This window comes from Neovison vison, chromosome 5 (genome assembly GCF_020171115.1).
Source record: "Neovison vison isolate M4711 chromosome 5, ASM_NN_V1, whole genome shotgun sequence".
Lineage (NCBI taxonomy): Eukaryota > Metazoa > Chordata > Mammalia > Carnivora > Mustelidae > Neogale > Neogale vison.
In genome coordinates, this window is record NC_058095.1 from 83,529,619 (window position 1) to 83,548,815 (window position 19,197).

Consider the following 19,197-nt stretch of genomic DNA (forward strand, 5'->3'; position numbering starts at 1 on the left):
ATAGGAGTCCTAGCTTAAGGGAAGGGGGTTAGATGTTGGAGAATTATCAGATATTGGTTAATTGGACCTTGAAAACTAAAGAAGGCTATTAGATTTTTCAGTTAAGATAATGATGGTAACCCTAAAGAAAGTGGTCTCAGTACACTGTTGGGCAAAAACCAGATTCCAGTGATTTAAGGAGTATATGGGATGCAGGAAGGTGGAAAAGAGGAAACAAACTGTTCTCTTTCTAAATAAGTAAAGACTGTCTTCACTTGGAAATTGTGTTCATTTTTATTTGAAGAGAATGGTAAAAATTTATGTAGTCAGCCTCTTAATTTTACTTAATTTGTTCCATGAATAGTGCCTATGTTATAAAACTCACTTTCTCACCAAAAAAAGAACTCATATTTTAAAACCCTAACTTTCTAAAATGTTGCAAATAGTTTGCCTTCTTTGTATGAGTTGCCTTTTAAAAACATTGGTCAAGGCAGGATATAGTTTCTCCTCTAGTGGAAATATCATGAGATTTTCCCCCAAATCTCAAGATTGCAAGGGGCTTTAAAACAGGAAGGTGTAGGCTATTCTGGGGATAGGAAAAGGGTCTAAAACGTAAGGCTATGAAAAGAGATTGTGAGTTTACTTTGGGTATTTATCATTATTAAGACAGCCATATTCTGGAATACCATATAGTAGGAATGTATATACGAATAAGGCCATACTTACTCATATAAAAACTTTTCACAACTGTATGGAAGGTGCCACACTTTACACTTTGCACACTTTGCCAAAAAGCCATAATTGTAGAATGGGCAAGGTGTAGATTGGCAATCAGGAAACCTCGGTTTTGCTGATGGCCTTACCACTAACTGTGAACTCTTGACCAAGTGACTTTACCTCTTTAGGCCTGTTTTCTCACCTGAAAAATAAAGAGATTAGACTTAACCTTTTTAGTAACATTTATGTATGTTCCTGCTGACTACGAAATTATTACTTCTATTTCTGACAGTAAGATGGACAGAATGTTCAGGGAAATGCCTCCAGGAATAGGATTCCCTAAAAATGGTGAATACTTGGTGAAAGAGAAAGGGAAAAAGAAAATAAGAAAATAAAAAAAAATTTTTTTAATGCATGGCTGAGTTGGCAAGAAAAAGGGAGATTCTTTGGAGGTTAAAAATGAGTAGAGGGGCACTTGGGTGGCCCAGTTGATTAAGCATATGACCTCTTGATCTCCGCTCAGGTCTTGATCTCAGGGTTGTGAGTTCAAGCCCTGATTTAGAATCCATGCTGGGTGTGGAGCCTACTTCAAAAAAAAATTAAGTCCAAAGGAATAAGTGCAGAAGCTGGCATTTGTCCTAGCTAATACCTGGTGACCTAGAGCCTAGGTTTATAGACCACTCATGGGGAACAAGAAATACAGTGGGGGCCACCAAAAAGAGGTCAGTTCAAAGAATCCCTTTATAAAGACAGGATCCTTAACAGGAAATACTGGTAGTGGGTAAACTAGAAAAGGATCTCCCCCACAAAGGATGGATTTCCACCTTGGTACTACTGGAATATTAAAAAAAAAAAAAAAAAGGAAAAGCTCCCTGGAAAATTCCTAACCATAAGCCATCAATCACAGAGTTTTGTAGCTAGAATATATATTACCTGGGTAATATGGATCCTAAAGGAACCCCACACTGAAAATCTGGCATAAAGTAGAGGTGAGTTGGTGCTGCTCCCAGGTACCTAGGAGAAACAAGTTTAAATCTATCCTGAAGGAACATACTATAAATAAGACTCAAATACTTCTGGCACCTGGGTGGCTCAGTGTGTTAAGCTGCTGCCTTCGGCTCAGGTCATGATCTCAGGGTCCTGGGATCGAGTCCCGCATCGGGCTCTCTGCTCAGCAGGGAGCCTGCTTTCTCCTCTCTCTCTGCCTGCCTCTCTGCCTACTTGTGATCTCTCTCTGTCAAATAAATAAAATCTTTAAAAAAAAAAAAGACTCAAATACTTCAAGTAAAGTTACAAAGAATAGGAATGTACAATTTTTAAAAGTCTGAACACATAAGGAAAAGGCACTATGAATGAACAACAGAAACTGTAGAATCCATTTTAAAAGACTACAGATGTTTTAATTAGGTAAAAATATTTTTTGAAAGTGAGAGTACAAAGGGATGCCTGGGTGGCTCCGTTGGTTAAGTGCCTGCCTTTGGCTCAGGTCATGATCCCAGAGTCCTGGGATGAGCCCACATTGGGCTCTCTACTCAGCAGGGAGCTTGCTTCTCCCTCTGCTTGCTGTTCCCCCTCCTTGTACTCTCTCTCTCTCTCTCTCTCTGTCTGACAAATTTTAAAAATCTCTTTTAAAAAAAGTGAGAATATAGATTATCCCTTGATACCTGAATTCAAGAACTGAATAATTCAGATAAATTTTTTTGACAATGTGGTGGTTATCCTTTGGTACCTGAGCTCTTAAACACTTGCTATCTAAAATTTAAGAATTAGACAGCACAGAATCCCTCACTGTCCAAACTCTCACTATAGACACATAGGAATCAGATCAAGATAGTGGGCAATATTTGTGTATTTTAAGTATGACAAAGGGATAAGAGAATATAAAAGTTACTAAGCAGATTGAAAAGAACAAAAATACAACTTTCAGAAATGAAAAATAGAATTGAAATTAGAAACTCACCTATTAGAAAATTTATGGTTAAATAAAGGGTTGGAAAACTACAGTTTACAGATCAGATCTGGCTTGAGCTACCACCTGTTTTTTTCAGTGAAGTTTTCCTGGAGCACAGCCATGCTCAGTCTGCCTTCATGCTGCAACAGAAACCATATGGCACACAAAGCCTAAGATACTTACTATCTGGCCCTCTACAGAAAAGGTTTGCTGGTCCCGAATAGATTAGATTAGATTAGAGAGAATGTATGATTCTCTCTAATCTCTTCATCCCAGATTGGATCAGATGAAGAGAGAATGTATGACCTGGAAGATAGAGCTGAAGGCATTACCCAAAATGAAGGACAGAGGGTCATGGTTATGGAAAATAGAAATTGAGGGACATGAAGGATGTAGTGAAAAAAGGTCTAGTCTACGTATAATTGGGTTAGAAAGACAGAATGAGGAAAAGGAAATAATGGCAGAGAATTTTCTAGTATTAATGAGATCCTCAAATTATCAAAGTGAGATAATGCTCAAATAGGATAAATAATACATATATCATGGCCAAGTTACGGTATATGAAAGGCAGGAAAACTGTTTCAGTTTTCTCAGTCTAAAAAGAAAACCAGAAATATTGGAACATCGTCAGTGTGTGAAGACAGACTAACTATCAACTTGAAATTGTATGCCATTGAGTCTATAGTTCAAGAATGAACACAATATAAAGTCATTTTAGAGCATTTTTAACCAATAGGTTCTCATTAAAAAGAAATTGCAAAGAGGGTACTTCAGGCTGAGGAGGGAAAAGCCAGAAGTACAAAAAAGAAAAAAAAAGCAAATATGATGGTAAATAGGCTATTAAATCTAATTACATTTTGAATACTTAAAAAAATGGAAATACTCTATGTTGTCAAATTTTTTAAAATTAAGGTAAAACCAAATTCCTAGACTGAAGTAACATTTCAGGCAGGGATGTAAGTTGTAATAGAATAAAGTATTCAAAGATCTCCGCTTGTTTGGGAAGAAGGTGAAGATACTGATTAATTTTAAACTCTGTTAAATGTACATATTAAAATACACCTAAATATATCTAGTAAATATAAAAATAATTGAAATGTGATGTATAACTTCCAAACTAGTAGAGGATGAACAGATAAAACAGATGTTATTTGTGACTCCAGAAAGGTGGACATCGAAAGTTTTTCTTTTGATACATATGTAGCAATGGAATAAAATATAGTGTCTGCAAATAGACCCAAACATACGTAGTCAATTAACCTTTAACAAAAGTGCAAAAAGCAGTTGTGTAGAAAGAGGATAGTCTTTTCAACAAGCTGTGCTGGAATAATTGGAAATCCACATGCAAAAAAATTAGCATTGATCTACACCATGCACCATATTAAAAATTAACTCAAAATGGATCATTAAGGAAGGTGTGTGTTGTAATGAGTACTGGGTATTATATAAGACCGTTGAATCACTGAACTCTACTTCTGAAACTAATACACTACATGTTAATTAATTGGGGGAAAAAAACCCAAATGGATCATATTACTAACTATAAAACTGCAAAGTATAAACTTGCAGGAGAAAATCTTTGTGACTTTTGGTTAGCCAGAGATTTCTTAGCTGTGACATTAAAAGCATATGATCCGTAAAATTTTTAAATATGGATAAATTGAACTTCATCAAAATTAACTTTTTCTTCTCAAAAGATAATCCTATCAAAGGGAAAAGGGAAGCCAAAATAGGAGAATATACTTGCAAAACACATATCTGACTTAGGACTTGTATCTAAAATATAAAAAGAACTCTACAATTCAATACTAAGTAGGAAAACAGCCCAATTATTTGTTGTCTTTTTTAAATCAGGAAAATATTTGAATAAGCACTTCATGAGGAAGAGTATATGAATGAGCACATATCTGATAAGGGTGAATCTCCAAAATATATAAGAATGCCTACAACTCAATGATAAAAAAATACATTTTCAAATAGGCAGAGGCACAACTAAATAGACATTTTTCCACAGGATGCATGTAGGTGGTTAACAGACACATGAAAATTTGTTCAACATCACTAATCAGGGAAACGCAATCAAAATCAAAATAAAGCTGGCGGCATCACCTTACCTGATTTCAAGCTTTATTACAAAGCTGTGATCACCAAGACAGCATGGTACTGGCATAAAAACAGACACATAGACCAGTGGAACAGAGTAGAGAGCCCTGATATGGACCCTCAACTCTATGGTCAATTAATCTTCGACAAAACAGGAAAAAATATACAGTGGAAAAAAGACAGTCTCTTCAATAAATGGTGCTGGGAAAACTGGACAGCTATATGTACAAGAATGAAACTCGACCATTCTCTTACACCGTACACAAAGATCAACTCAAAATGGATAAAAGACCTCAACGTGAGACAGGAATCTATCAGAATCTTAGAGGAGAACATAGGCAGTAATCTCTTCGATATCAGCCACAGCAACTTCTTTCAAGATACGTCTCCAAAGGCAAAGGAAACAAAAGCGAAAATAAACTTCTGGGACTTCATCAAAATCAAAAGCTTCTGCACAGCAAAGGAAACAGTCAAAAAACAAAGAGGCAACCCACGGAATGGGAGAAGATATTTGCAAATGACAGTACAGACAAAAGGTTGATATCCAGGATCTATAATGAACTCCTCAAACTCAACCCACACGAAACAGACAAACACATCAAAAAATGGGCAGAAGATATGAACAGACACTTCTCCAATCAAGAAATACAAATGGCTATCAGACACATGAAAAAATGCTCATCATCATTAGCCCTCAGGGAGATTCAAATTAAAACCACATTGAGATATCACCTTACACCAGTTAGAATGGCCAAAATTAACAAAACAGGAAACAACATGTGTTGGAGAGGATGTGGAGAAAGGGGAACCCTCTTCCACTGTTGGTGGGAATGCAAGTTGGTGCAGCCTCTTTGGAGAACAGTGTGGAGATTCCTCAAGAAATTAAAAATAGAGCTTCCCTACGACCCTGCAATTGCACTCCTGGGTATTTACCCCAAAGATACAGATGTCGTGAAAAGAAGGGCCATCTGTACCCCAATGTTTATAGCAGCAATGGCCACAGTCGCCAAACTATGGAAAGAACCAAGATGCCCTTCAACGGATGAATGGATAAGGAAGATGTGGTCCATATACACTATGGAGTATTATGCCTCCATCAGAAAGGACGAATATCCAACTTTTGTAGCAACATGGATGGGACTGGAAGAGATTATGCTGAGTGAAATCAGTCAAGCAGAGAGAGTCAATTATCATATGGTTTCACTCATTTGTGGAGCATAACCAATAGCATGGAGGACAAGGGGCGTTAGAGAGGAGTAGGGAATTTGGGTAAATTGGAAGGGGAGGTGAACCATGAGAGACTATGGACTCTGAAAAACAGTCTGAGGGGTTTGAAGTGGCGGGGGGGTGGGAGGTTGGGGTACCAGGTGGTGGGTATTATAGAGGGCACAGCTTGCATGGAGCACTGGGTGTGGTGAAAAAATAATGAATACTGTTTTTCTGAAAATAAATAAATTGGGGAAAAAAAATCATGACATTATCACCTCACACCTGTTGGAATGTCATCTAAATGGTAAGAGATAATAAGTATTGACACGGATGTGGAAAAAAGGAAATCCTTGTGCACTGTTGATGGGAATATAAATTGGTGCAACCACCATGGAAAACAGTTTGGAGACTCTTTAAAATATTAAAAATAGAGCTATCATATGATCCAACAATCCCACTTCTGGGTTTGTATACAGAGGAAATGAAAACAGGATATTAAAGAGATATCTGCACTCCCATGTTCATTGCAGCATTATTCACAATAGCCAAGACACCTAAGTATCTGTCCACAGATGAAAAGATAAAGAAGATGTGATGTGTATATATGCAATAGAATATTAATCAGCCACGAGAAATAAAGAAATCCTGCCATTTGCAACAACATGAATGAATCTTGAGGGCAATGTGCTAAATGAGATAAGTCCGACAGAAAAAGGCAAATACTGTTTGATACCACTTACATATGGAAATAAAAAAAACAAACTTGTAGGAACAGAGTAGAATCATGGTTACCATGGTTCCCAGGGGTGAAGTTAAGAAGGTAAACAAGGGGGCGCCTGGGTGGCTCGGTGTGTTAAAGCCTCTGCCTTCGGCTCAGGTCATGATCCCAGGTCATGGGATCGAGCCCCGCATTGGGTTCTCTGCTCAGCCGGAGGCCTGCTTCCTCCTCTCTCTCTGCCTATTTGTGATCTCTGTCTGTCAAATAAACAAATAAAATCTTTTTAAAAAAAAGGTAAGTTCTGGAGATCCAATGTACAGCATTGTGATTATAGTTAAAAATATTGTCTTATATACTTGAAAGTTACTAAGAACTTAAATGTTCTCATCGCAAAAAAAAAAAAAAGGTAACTGTGATATGCTGGAAGTGTTAACTAGTGCTATGGTAGTAATCATACTGTAATGTATATGTCCATCAGATCATCACATTGTACACCATAAACTTACACAATGCTATATGTCAGTTAACACCTCAATAAAGCTGTGGGGGGGAGTGATTCTCCCAAATCTATTATGTTGGTATCTCCCCTGCCATTACTGCCACAGCACACATACACTCCTTCTCTGCTTTGCTATAGATTTCATAAAGATTTACTGTTATTCACAGGGATTTAGGAAAGGTAAACATGTGTCCTCAACATTCTTGGAGCTATACACCATATTTGTTACTTAAACTAAATCATCAAAAAATTTTAATGAAGAAGGTATACAAATGAAAAGCACATGAAAATATGGTCACTCATTTGTCATTGGGGAAATGCAAATTAAAGCCACAATTAGATACCCAGTAGAATGACTAAAAAAGACTGAGGATACCAAGTGATGGAGAGGATGTGTAGCAATTGTTAATCTCATTCAGTGTTGATAGGAGTATAAAAATGGTACATGAGGGGCGCCTGGGTGGCTCAGTGGGTTAAAGCCTCTGCCTTCGGCTCAGGTCATGATCCCAGGGTCCTGGGATCGAGCCCTACATCGGGCTCTCTGCTCCGTGGGGAGCCTGCTTCCTCCTCTCTCTCTCTCTCTCTCTCTCTCTCTGCTTGCCTCTCTGCCTACTTGTGATCTCTGTCTGTCAAATAAATAAATAAAATCTTTAAAAAAAATGGTACAGGAATAGATTTGATCCATGTTTCTCACACAGAAACCTCTTCCTTATACTATGAAGCAGAAGGGAGAGGATTATCCTCGTCCCTGCCCCGGTTACCTGGAGTTATAATTGACATACAAAAAAATAGCACATAATGTGTAGATTGAGGAGTCTCATAAAACAGTCACTATAATCAGGATTATGATCAAATCTATCACCCTCCAAAGTTTCCTCTTTTCCCTTTGATTTTAGTATATGTGCTGCCGAAGCGAGCACTCTTTTCCCTTTGAAACTCCTCATTCCCACCCTCTGCCCCATTCATCCACCCCAATCTTCAGTTAACTACTGATGTTTTCCATAACTATATTTTAGTATGTGCCTTTTTTTTTTAAACTGGCTTCTTTCACTGTTTTGGTGAAAAATAGTGTCCTTCCATTTAATTGCAGAGTCACTGCATAGACATGCCACAATTTATTCCCTTGTTGTTGACTTTTTTTGTTGTTTCCAGTTTCGGGGCATTTGAAATAAAGCAGCTATGAATATTTTTGTACAAGTCTTTACATGGACACATACTTTCATTTCTTTTGAATAAATTCCTAGGAGTAGAATAGCGAGGTTGTATGGTAAGTATATGTCTAACTTTAAAAGAAACTGTCAAACTACTTTTTAAAAGAGTTTGCTAGGACCGTAAAGCATCACATTGCTCTCTCCAATGAACTCTCTTAACTTCAAAAATTCATAATGGATCTTGTAAGCAGCCTCAGCCGAATCTACAAGGAGTCCAGAAATTGTTTCAACAAGGCCCTTTATGGCACAACGTCAGAAATAGCAATGTCATGAGAATGTCATTGTCATAAGCAATGTCAATGAGAATATGGAGAATGCTGTGGGAAGGGTGTACGTGGAAGCAGCACTTGATGGAGAAAGTAAACATAGGGTTGAGGATTTGATTACACAGACCCATGAGGTTTTTTATGCAGACTTCAGATGACCTCACTAGGATGGATACTGAAATGAAAAAGTAAGCTGAGGAAAAGGCCTTAGCCATTAAAGGAAGAATTAGCTACCCTGATAACATTATTTCAAACGATAATAACTGAATAATGAATATCTCAAGTTGGATTATAGGAAAGATGAATACTTTGAAAACATAATTCAAAATTTGAAGTTCAGCCAAAACAAACAACTAAAGAAGCTCCGAGAAAAAGTGGACAAGGATGAGTGGATAAGCACAGCAGCTGTAATCAATGCATTTTATTCTTTAGGCAGAGATCAGATAGTCTTCCCAGCAGGCATTCTGCAGCTCCCCTCCTTCGGTGCCCAGCAGTCTAACTCCTTGAACTACCAGGGTATTGGCACGGTCATAGGACACGAAATCACCTATGGCTTCGATGACAATGGCAGAAATTGTAACAAGGATGGAGACCTTGTTGACTGGTGGACTCAACAGTCAGCAAATAATTTTAAAGACCAATCCCAATGCATGGTGTACCAGTATGGAAACTCTGGGACCTAGCGGGTGGACAGTATCTCAATGGAATTAATACATGGGAGAAAATATTGCTGATAATGGAGGTATTGGCCAAGCATACAGAGCCTATCAAAATTATGTTTAAAAGAATGTTGAAGGGGCGCCTGGGTGGCTCAGTGGGTTAAGCCGCTGCCTTGGGCTCAGGTCATGATCTCAGGGTCCTGAGATCAAGTCCCGCATCGGGCTCTCTGCTCAGCAGGGGGCCTGCTTCCCTGCCCCTCTCTTTGCCTGCCTCTCTGCCTACTTGTGATCTCTGTCAAATAAATAAATAAAATCTTTAAAAGAAAAAAAAGAAATGAAGTTAGGTTATTCTGAAAAAGGTGTGGAGAGAGGAGGGGGGTCTGGTGTTTATCAAATCAATCACTTCTCGCTGTATAATGCTTGACCTCTGAAGATACTACCATTCATTTCTGTTTTTCATGTGATCTGCCAGTTTGAAAACAGTGTTAACCAGTTGATGTAGACTGGGATTTCTAATCAACAGGAGATTAAAAAGATTGAAGCATACAGTTGGCTCCCAACAGCACAGCTGCAGCATGAGGGTTAAAAACACATTGCCTAATTACTTACTTTTACTTTTTTTCTTTGCAACGTTTTCACTCTTATGGAACTCTTCCAAAGAATTCTTATGTATACTGGGGCCTTAGGACTTAATGTAATTTTAAACTAATTTTACCAATTATCAGTTATTCATTCTGAGATCATTTTAAGCTACTCTTAGGGCTAAAATGAATGTCTGAAACTGGTTTTATTGTACCTGCTTTCACTGATACTGAAATTCTTGGGGCTTCCTGCAATTTTCTAAGCAATTTCTTTTTCCTCTGTGGGTGTGTGTCAAAACTTGATCTTTTTAAGAGATTTATAGTAATGTATAAATAATTTTTATATCTAATTATTAACTACATTTATGACTAAGTAATTATTGAATATTGATGTTTCAGACAGATAAATACTTACACACCAGTATCTGTAAAGTGATGCACAAATGAAGATTTGAGACTTTTTTAACTTGTCAGTCATATTGATAAAAAGCTTTAAGCACAAGCTCAGGGTTAAAAATTGCCATTCAACAGTTGTCTGAAGCAGGATTTTCCTTGTTGTTGGATAATGTGTTCTGTAAATATCTATTCAGTCTAATTGATCTATAGTGTTGTTCAAGTCCTCTGTTTCCTTTTGATCTTCTGGCTGGTTAAGCCATAAGGAAAGTAAGATACTGAAATCTCTTACTATTACTGTGTTACTATCTTTTCTTCTTTTAGTTCTGTCGATATTTGTTTCATATATTGAGTGCTCTGCTGTTTAGGTGCATATATAGTTGTTATGTCTTCCTGGTGAATTGGTCCTTTGATCATTATATAATTTCCTTCTTTGTGACAGTTTTTGACTTAAAATCTATTTTGCTTGAAATAAGTATGGGCATTCCTGCTCTCTTTCTGTTACCATTGACATGGAATATCTTTTTTCACCATTTCACTTTTCAGCCTGTGTATGTCATTATATCTAAAGTTAGTCTCTCCTAGGTAGCATATAGCTGGATTTTTTTTTTTAACCCATCAGCTGCTCTAGGTCTTTGTATTGAGGATTTTAATCCATTTATATTTAAAATAATTACAGATAGGGAAGTATTTACTGTTGCCATTTTGTTAATTATTTTGTATGCCTTTAGTTATTTTGTCCTCTTCCTATCTTGCTGCCTTTTGTGTGTCATTTTTTTTTCATTTCTTTTGTTTTTTTTCTAACAACATACTTTGAACCCTTTCTTATTTTCTGTGCATCTTCTGTAGGTATTTTCTTTGTGGTTACCGAGAGAATTATATAAAAGATCCCATAGGTAAAACAATCTATCTTAAACTAATGATAACTTAAATCACATACAAAAACTTCGCTCCTTTACATTGCCCCAACACTATGTTATCAATGTTACAAATTGTATCGTTTTATCATTTGTATTCATTAAAATAATTTAATGGTTATATTTTATGCTTTTATCATTTATATTCTATACCTGAATTAAAAGTGATTTATGTACTACCATGACAATATTACTAGATTCTGTATTTATCTCTACATTTACCTTTACAGAGAGCTTTATATTTTCTCTTTTTTTTAAAGATTTTTATTTATTTATTAGAGAGAGAGACAGCAAGAAAGGGAACACAAGAGGGGGAGTGGGAGAGGGAGAAGCAGGCTTCCTGCAGAGCAGGGAGCCCAATGTGGGGCTCGATCCCAGGACCCTGGGATCATAACCTGAGCTGAAGGCAGACGCTTAATGCCTGGGCCACCCAGGCGCCCCACTTAATATTTTCATATGATATTCTCTTATGGTATAGTATCCTTTTGTGTCAACTTGAAGGATTCTGTTTAGCAGTTCTTGCAGGGTAGCTCTAGTGGTGATAAACTCCCCCAGCTTTTGTTTATCCAGGAAAGTCTACTTCTCCATCCTTTTTGAAGGACAGTTTTGCCAAATATAGTATTCTTGGTTGCCAGTTTTCTTCTAGCACTTTGAAGATACTATCCTGCTCTCTTATAGCCTGTAATGTTTCTGTTGTGAAATTTCATCATTGTGTGCTAGCTTATGAATTAGCTTTTCTCTTGCTTAAGATTCTTTGTCTGAATTTTCAGTTTGATTATAATGTGTCTCAATGTGCATCTTTTTAGGTCCATCCTATTTGGAGTTCCTTGAGTTGTTAATTTGGATATTCATTTTCCTTTCTCATATATGGGAAGTTTTCATCCATTATTTTTCTCTTTCTGAGATTCCTATAATATGTATATTGATATGTTTAGTCCCAAAATCAGAATTATGTCTCATAATTATTTTAGGCTTTCTTTACTTTTCTTCATTCTGTTTTCTTTTTGTTCTTCTGATACAGTAATTTCAAATGACCTATCTCTGAGTTCACAGATCCTTTATTCTGCCTAATCACATCTGTTTTTGAGTACTTGTAGTGAATTCTTCAATCCAGTTATTGTTACTGTATTCTTTGGCCTCAGAATTTCTCTTTGGTCCTTTTTTAGTTTCTATCTCTGTTGATAGTTTACTTTTATTCATGCTTCATTTTACTGATTTTATTGTCTATCTGTGTTCTCTTGTAGCACATTGAACTTATTTAAGAAAATTATTTTGAATTTTTTGTCAGGTAATCAATAGGTCTGTTTCCTCAGGATCAGTTTCTGAAGATTTGTTTTGTTTCTGTCATTGGGCTGTGTTTTCATGTTTCTTGTGATTTCTTCATTTGAAAAAACAGCCACTTTTCTCTGGTTTTAGGGGGCTGGATTTGTACAAGAGAAACTGTCACAAATCAGCCCCACTAGAGACTATGGGAATTTCTCAAGAGTTTTTATTGGTATGAATCTTCTCTCAGCTTCTACATGTAATTTCCTAAATAGAACGTTTTCTGGATTTGTATCTCTTGCTTCCTCTGATGTCTGTGGTGCTGCAGGATCTCTAGCACTGCAAAGGCTACTGAGCCCTCTTTTGTTCTCGGTGACCCCATGCATCCAAGATGTATCAGTTCCCCATTAGTGCTGTGAGTCAGGTGAGACCAGGCACTTGGACATCCCCACCACCACCACCACCAAAAGCTGGACTATTGGATGTACATTCCACTCTAATCATCACCCTTGCTCAAGAAGAAGCCATGAGCTAGATACTTTCCCCTGATCACATAGAAGCTACTATGTGCAGTGAGGGAAGGTACTCTGGCAGTGCAACAAACCACCAGCCAGGTATTTTGCTTCCTCCTCACTCCAGGTCAGACAGGACAAACCAGTCTTTCACGCGGTTCCCTGAAAAACCAAAATGTTCGATGTATGTTCCACTCTTCTTTTTCATTCCACATGGAGAATCTGCATGGGCTTTTATTCCCAATCATGAGTTCTTCTGGCCTGTAATAAGGGCTGACACAGTTGAAATCAAAAGGCTTTTCTTACCTGTTTCAATGCAATTGTTCTTCGATTTGAGTTTATCTGGGGTACTACAACTTCCAACTGGTTTCCGGAGTTCTCATGAAGGTTTTTTGGACTGTATATTGTCAAGTTGGTGTCTTTGTGAGGAAAAAAGATCTGGGGTTTCCTATTCTGCTATCTTGGTGACCATAAAATTAAGTGTTGATATATACTACCATATTAATCTCAGAAATTTTGTTCATTTCACTTACTAACCTGATATTTTAAAAATCTTAGCCATTTTAATAGTGTTGAATTATGTGAAGTTTAAATTATATAATACTTGATACCTACAAAAGAATCAATGTAGCACTCTTAAGTTACAAAGCATATAAAGTTCAAATTAATGAAGCTATCATAAAACATAAACAAACATCATAAGACATTAGAACCAGAACATTACTGTTATGCCTACCTATGTGCCTTTTCCCACCCCATCTCCTCGCTTCTTCACAGGTAACCACCGTGAGATTTCTTTTTTATGTTTTATATATATTTAAGTTTATATTTTTTTAGTTTCTCGCCTTTTCATGCATGCAAACACTGGTTTTAATTTTGCTTGTTTTTAAGCTTTCTAAATGGTAGCACTCAGTATATAGTGTTCTTTTTTTCACTTACTGTAAGGCTAAGTAAGTTTAAATACTTCTATGTTTAATTGACCAATTGTATTGTTTACTTTGGGAATTATCTATATACATTGTCCATTTCAAAGGGATATTCTGTTTTTTCTGGTATAGGTAAGTTTCAAGAATCCTTGTTACTCTATAAATTCTATGATTCTAAGATTTTTCTCTTATAAAAGTATCATTGATAAGTTTTAGTGTTCATTGATTGATAATTCAGATAATAAATTGATCTCCAGATTCTTGGTTTTAGAAGTTACTTGATATTTTAACTTTTCTCTAGGATATAGTAATTGTTGTTTGTTGTTACAATGAAATGAATATAATGACTTGCTTCATTATTTAGGGATAAAACCCACCCAGACTTACAAATGCTTATTGATCCATTTACACCTGCCCATGGTATGGCAGTGTTACTCCATGAAAGTTGATTGAAAATGATGAAATGAGGATATTCACAATATACCTTCACTGGTGTTTATAATAGAAAATGTTCAAAAACTATATTCATGGCTTTTCAGTTGGACATTTGAAGTTTTTCTAGGAAGGTCAGTTTTTATTTTTTGAAGTTTGCTTGTTCTACAAGAGTGGAATCCTTTGCTATGTTAGAATTTCAGAAGGGCAATGGTTGCCTGAGGGAGATGTCAGAGTTTTCTTTTATTCACATAGGTAACCCATATCTATATGAAAAGTGAAAAAAGAAATACTGCCTAGAGCAATGGTTTTCAAACTTTTTGACCTGAGCTCACTTAAGCCCCTTGAAAAATATGCATTTACACTTACAGATGGAAAAGATGGGCCTAAATGTAACAAAAAATTAGACAGGAGCAAAAAAATAAAAAATACACCAAAATATGTGGACCCATTCAGAGCCTAAATCTAAGGATATTATTGGGGGGAAATGGTCATTTTTTATAAGAACTTAGAGAAGACTTATAATTTTTACACAGTTGGCCACCATTGAAATGTGGGATTTTAAAGACCATCTTGTTTTGGTTTATTTTTAGAGACATTATCAATAAACTGAAATATAAAGTATACTCAGAAAAAAAATGATCAGTAAATGTTGATAGACAATTCTTTTTAAAAGTGAAGCTCCCATAATAGGAAAAAATGACATTGTGGGAATTTTAAAGGAATGAATTAAAAACTGTGGAGCTAGAGGAGTATTTCTTTAAAAAATATAATGGAAATTTAAGGTTGAGAAGCACTACTAGTATTTCCTGCTAATGTGAGTCTTCAGCCCTATCTGAAAATCTTCAGTGATATGGATTGCAATATTTCCCATGGTAGCCAGTCCATATTTGGATGCTATAATCCTTCTAAAGATTTTCCTTATACAGAGCCAAAATCTATTATAGAGGGCAAATCTGATCCTCTCCTACGTGAACATTCTCCTAATGTTTAAAGAAAGTAATTATATGATCTAGGTCCTCTCCTACCCTCTTCTGCTGTTTTTCATTTGATTGATTTTAGGGCCACTCACCAGCCTTGTTAATGAGGTTGATGATACAGCTCATACTGTCTTATGACTTCCTATTTGTTTCTCCAATTGCTCTTTATTCTTTGCTAGGTTATACTCATCAACATGGTCTCTAACTTCTCACCAGTAAATCTACAAAATTGAAACCTATAACTAAGCATACATGTGAAAGACTACATATAAAGACTACCTTTAAATGATGTTTTATCTATGTTACAGATTCTCAACAAGAGGTTTCTTTGGAGTTTCAGGAAACAAGAATTATATCCCTCAGAAGTTGGCTTCCAAATAAAACAACCTGTTTCTTGGCAAATAAGTGTACTTTAAGATTCATATTGTAATGTTATGTTTTCTCAGCATATTAAACAAATGCATTTTTATCTTTGTGTTTTCAGATAGTGGCCAGAACTGTAGTGCCAGTAGTAAAGGTGAACGACTAAGTGCCAAACTCAGAGCTTTACCTGGGACAAATGAACCTTATGAAAGTAGCAGTAACAAAGAAATAGGCAAGTGTTGGTATTCCCCACCCAGTTCCTACAGGCATAACAGGTCTGAAGAAGATTTGGTGAGATGGCAAAAATGTATAATTGGGCATTAAGAATTTTTTATTTACAGACAACATTTTAAATGACTTGGGAGAGCATTTCTGTTCACTCAGTTCAGTTTAGCTTATGAGACAAATTGGTTTCACATTTGTTGTTTTTCTTTATTATTCTAATACAACAATCTATTTTGAAACCTAGATGCCTCCTATGTGGATCCACTTGGCCCTCAAATAGAAAGACCAAAAACTGCAGCCAAAAAAAGAATCGATGAGGATGATTTTGCTGATGAAGAATTAGGAGATGATTTGCTTCCCGAATAATATATAACATAAATTTTACTTATTAAGGGAAAGAAATTGCCTTACAAGATATACTTATGTGAAACTTTGGATTAAGCACCCAAATTTTAATTTTGTACACTGTCAAAACCTTAAATAAGTGTATTCTGTTTTATGAGATGGGTCTAAAGTTTTGTTTTGTATGGAATAAAGATTTGTGAAGCTAATACGTTAGTGACTTCCTTACTCTTGAAAATATTGACCACAGTAAGAAATATATTTTGTAGCACTGACCAGTACCTACACATATGTATAAGTAAGTGGGTGTGCTCACAAAAATTTACCCTACAGTACTCTAGTGCAGCTGGTATTTTCTGTGATTACATTAAAACAAGGTTTTAGAATGAAAACACTACATTGATTTTATGGTTCACAGCTTGTTTAAAATACAGTGTTAGGACATATCATTGATGGATCTGTAGTTAAGCTTAATTACTTAGAGTTTAGAAAATGTTAAGACTATAAAAGGTGTGCCTCACAGGAATATAATACCATTAAAACAGTTATGTTTTGGATACTATAGTAAGAGAAAATACCAAACCATAACCCTATTGCTCTTTTCTGTATTTCCTTTCTTCCTTCAGTCCAGGGGCATGTACCAATAGCACTGAGCAATGACAGCTCTAAGAAGGCTTTTCCCATTCATGACTTGGGGTATGGGATGGAGGCCAGGACTGTCTGCATTTTTCTTTAGCAATGTGTTTGGCTGATCATTAATGGTCAGAGGAATTGCAATGATGGGGCAATCAGAAGAGGCTTACCTTAACCCCTCACTAGAGGGTGGTCCCACCCATCTTAACATTGTCTCCACAATGTGCATGATACTGTTAGGTGCAGGAAGAGGAAAACCAAAATTAGATCACAGTCCCTGCTCTCAAGATGGTTATGACCTGGGGCGCTTGGGTGGCTCAGTGGGTTAAAACCTCTACCTTCGGCTCAGGTCATGATCCCCGGGTCCTGGGATCGAGCTTTGCATCAGGCTGTCTGCTCAGTGCAGAGCCTGCTTCTCTCTCTCTCTCTCTCTCTCTCTCTCTGCCTGCCTCTCTGCCTACTTGTGTTCTCTGTCAAATAAATAAATAAAATATTTAAAAGAAAAAAAAAAGATGGTTATGATCTAATGGGGGAGGCATTCAACAAGGGCACTAAACATCTACTATGTGCAAGATTCTGTGGATACGGCCGTGAACAAGACAGAACAAGACTCTGCCCTCAAAGAGCTTAAATCCTGTGAGGAAGACAGACAATAAATATATTTTTAAAAAGACTTTAGATGTTGCTAAGTGCAGTTAATTAACTGGAATAATGTAATAGGGAGTGATGGTAGTAGAGGGAGGAGCTCATTTAGATGGATGAGTCAGGGAAGACCTTTCAAGCAGGTGGCATTTGTATTAACACTAGAACTATGAAATGACGAACACTGAAATTGGAATGATTTGTCTATGTTAGAGGTTATTTCCGTTAGAGTGATAGTAAGAGGACTTGGGGCCCACCATGGTGGGTGGTGTATACAAGATAAGCAAGAAAGTGAAAGGAGGTGAGGACCAAGAGGACCAAGAGGTAGGCAAGGGCCAGATCACATAGAACCTATACAGTCTGGGTCTTACTCTAACAACAATAATAGAGAAGCCCTTAGAAAGCTTTGCGCAAGGAAGGAGAGTGATAGGATTTGATTAAACTTTAGAAACTGACAATCACACCAGTTGCCATGAAGATGAATTAACAGGTGGGCAGGTTGGAAGGGAAGGAAATGGTTGGAACTACTAGTAGCCTGGGCAAGAGATGAAGGTGACTGAAACCAGGTTTTACTTTTTTCTTTTTATTATTTTATTTTTAGAGATTTCATTTATTTATTTACGAGAGAGAGAGCGAGAGCGGGCACGAGCAGGGGAGCAGGAGGCAGAGGAAGAGAAAGGCTCTCTACTGAGCAAGAAGCCCAATGCAGGACTCAATACCAGGACCCTAGGATCATGACTATTGCCAAAGGGAGATGATTAACTGACTGAGCCACCCCGGCATCCTTTATTTTTTATTTTTTTAAAGATTTTTATTTATTTGACAGGATGAGAGCACAAACATGGAGACAGACAGAGGGAGAGGGAGAAGCGGACTCCCCAGCTGAGCAGGGAGCCCTATGCAGGACTCGATCCTGGGACTGCAGGATCATGACCTCAGCTGAAGGCAGGTGCTTAGCCAAATGAGCCACCCATGCACCCCGAGATCAGGTTTTTAGCAATAGACATGAGAATTGGTTAATTCAGCATCCATTTTGGAGGCAGACATCAGAAATATTTACTAATGAATTGAATATGGGGATATGGGAAAGAGAAGAAAGGATGAGCAACTATGAGGAACCGGGAGGTGTGGATGGGGGTTGGGGGGAGGCATTGGCCATGATTTAACCATCCTAAATTCAAGATGTCTCTTCAGCATCCAAATGGAGATACAAATATTGCAGTTAGATTTACAAAACTTGTAAACTGGAAGAGGTAAGGGGCTGGAGATGCAAGGTGGGGAACTCTCAGTGTAGGGATAGTATTCAACACCACTGCCATTGAATGAGGCCACTTAGAGAAAGTGAGGATGGAGAAGTCTAAGCACCCAGCCCTGGAGGTCAGGAAAGATGAGGTCAGGGGGTTAAAAAAAAAAAGACTGAAAGGAGCAGTAAGTGATGTAGGAAGTTTCACATTTGAGGGGAGTGGGACTTCCAGTTCTAAGGAGGATGCAATAGGTCATATTAGGCCAATGCTCCTACTATAACAAGTGGGGGGGGGGACAACAAATCATTGCAAAAATTACTGGAAAGCTGTGGGAGCAAAAAGATTAAACTAAAATTCCAGACTGGAAAGAGTTCATTCTAGATGAGTTGATGATCTGGCTGTCTTCATCTCTAGAGACATTTGTCAATTTTG

At 37.1% G+C, this 19,197-nt stretch overlaps 1 protein-coding gene across 4 annotated transcripts in view; it reads left to right on the forward strand.

Moving 5' to 3' along the window:
* Positions 1–16,455, forward strand: part of IFT88 (intraflagellar transport 88) — a 155,175-nt gene extending 138,720 nt beyond the window's left edge. For 2 of the 4 annotated variants that reach the window (XM_044249390.1, XM_044249391.1), the window contains 2 exons: positions 15,801–15,911; positions 16,149–16,455. In XM_044249390.1, the coding sequence (XP_044105325.1) occupies positions 15,801–15,911; positions 16,149–16,270 (233 nt within the window). In that variant the 3' untranslated portion in view covers positions 16,271–16,455. Of the gene's footprint in view, positions 1–2,526; positions 2,538–15,800; positions 15,912–16,148 lie in introns of those variants that run through there. The other 2 variants (XM_044249392.1, XM_044249393.1) reach the window with 2 other exon arrangements.
* The last annotated feature ends 2,742 nt before the right edge of the window (positions 16,456–19,197 follow it).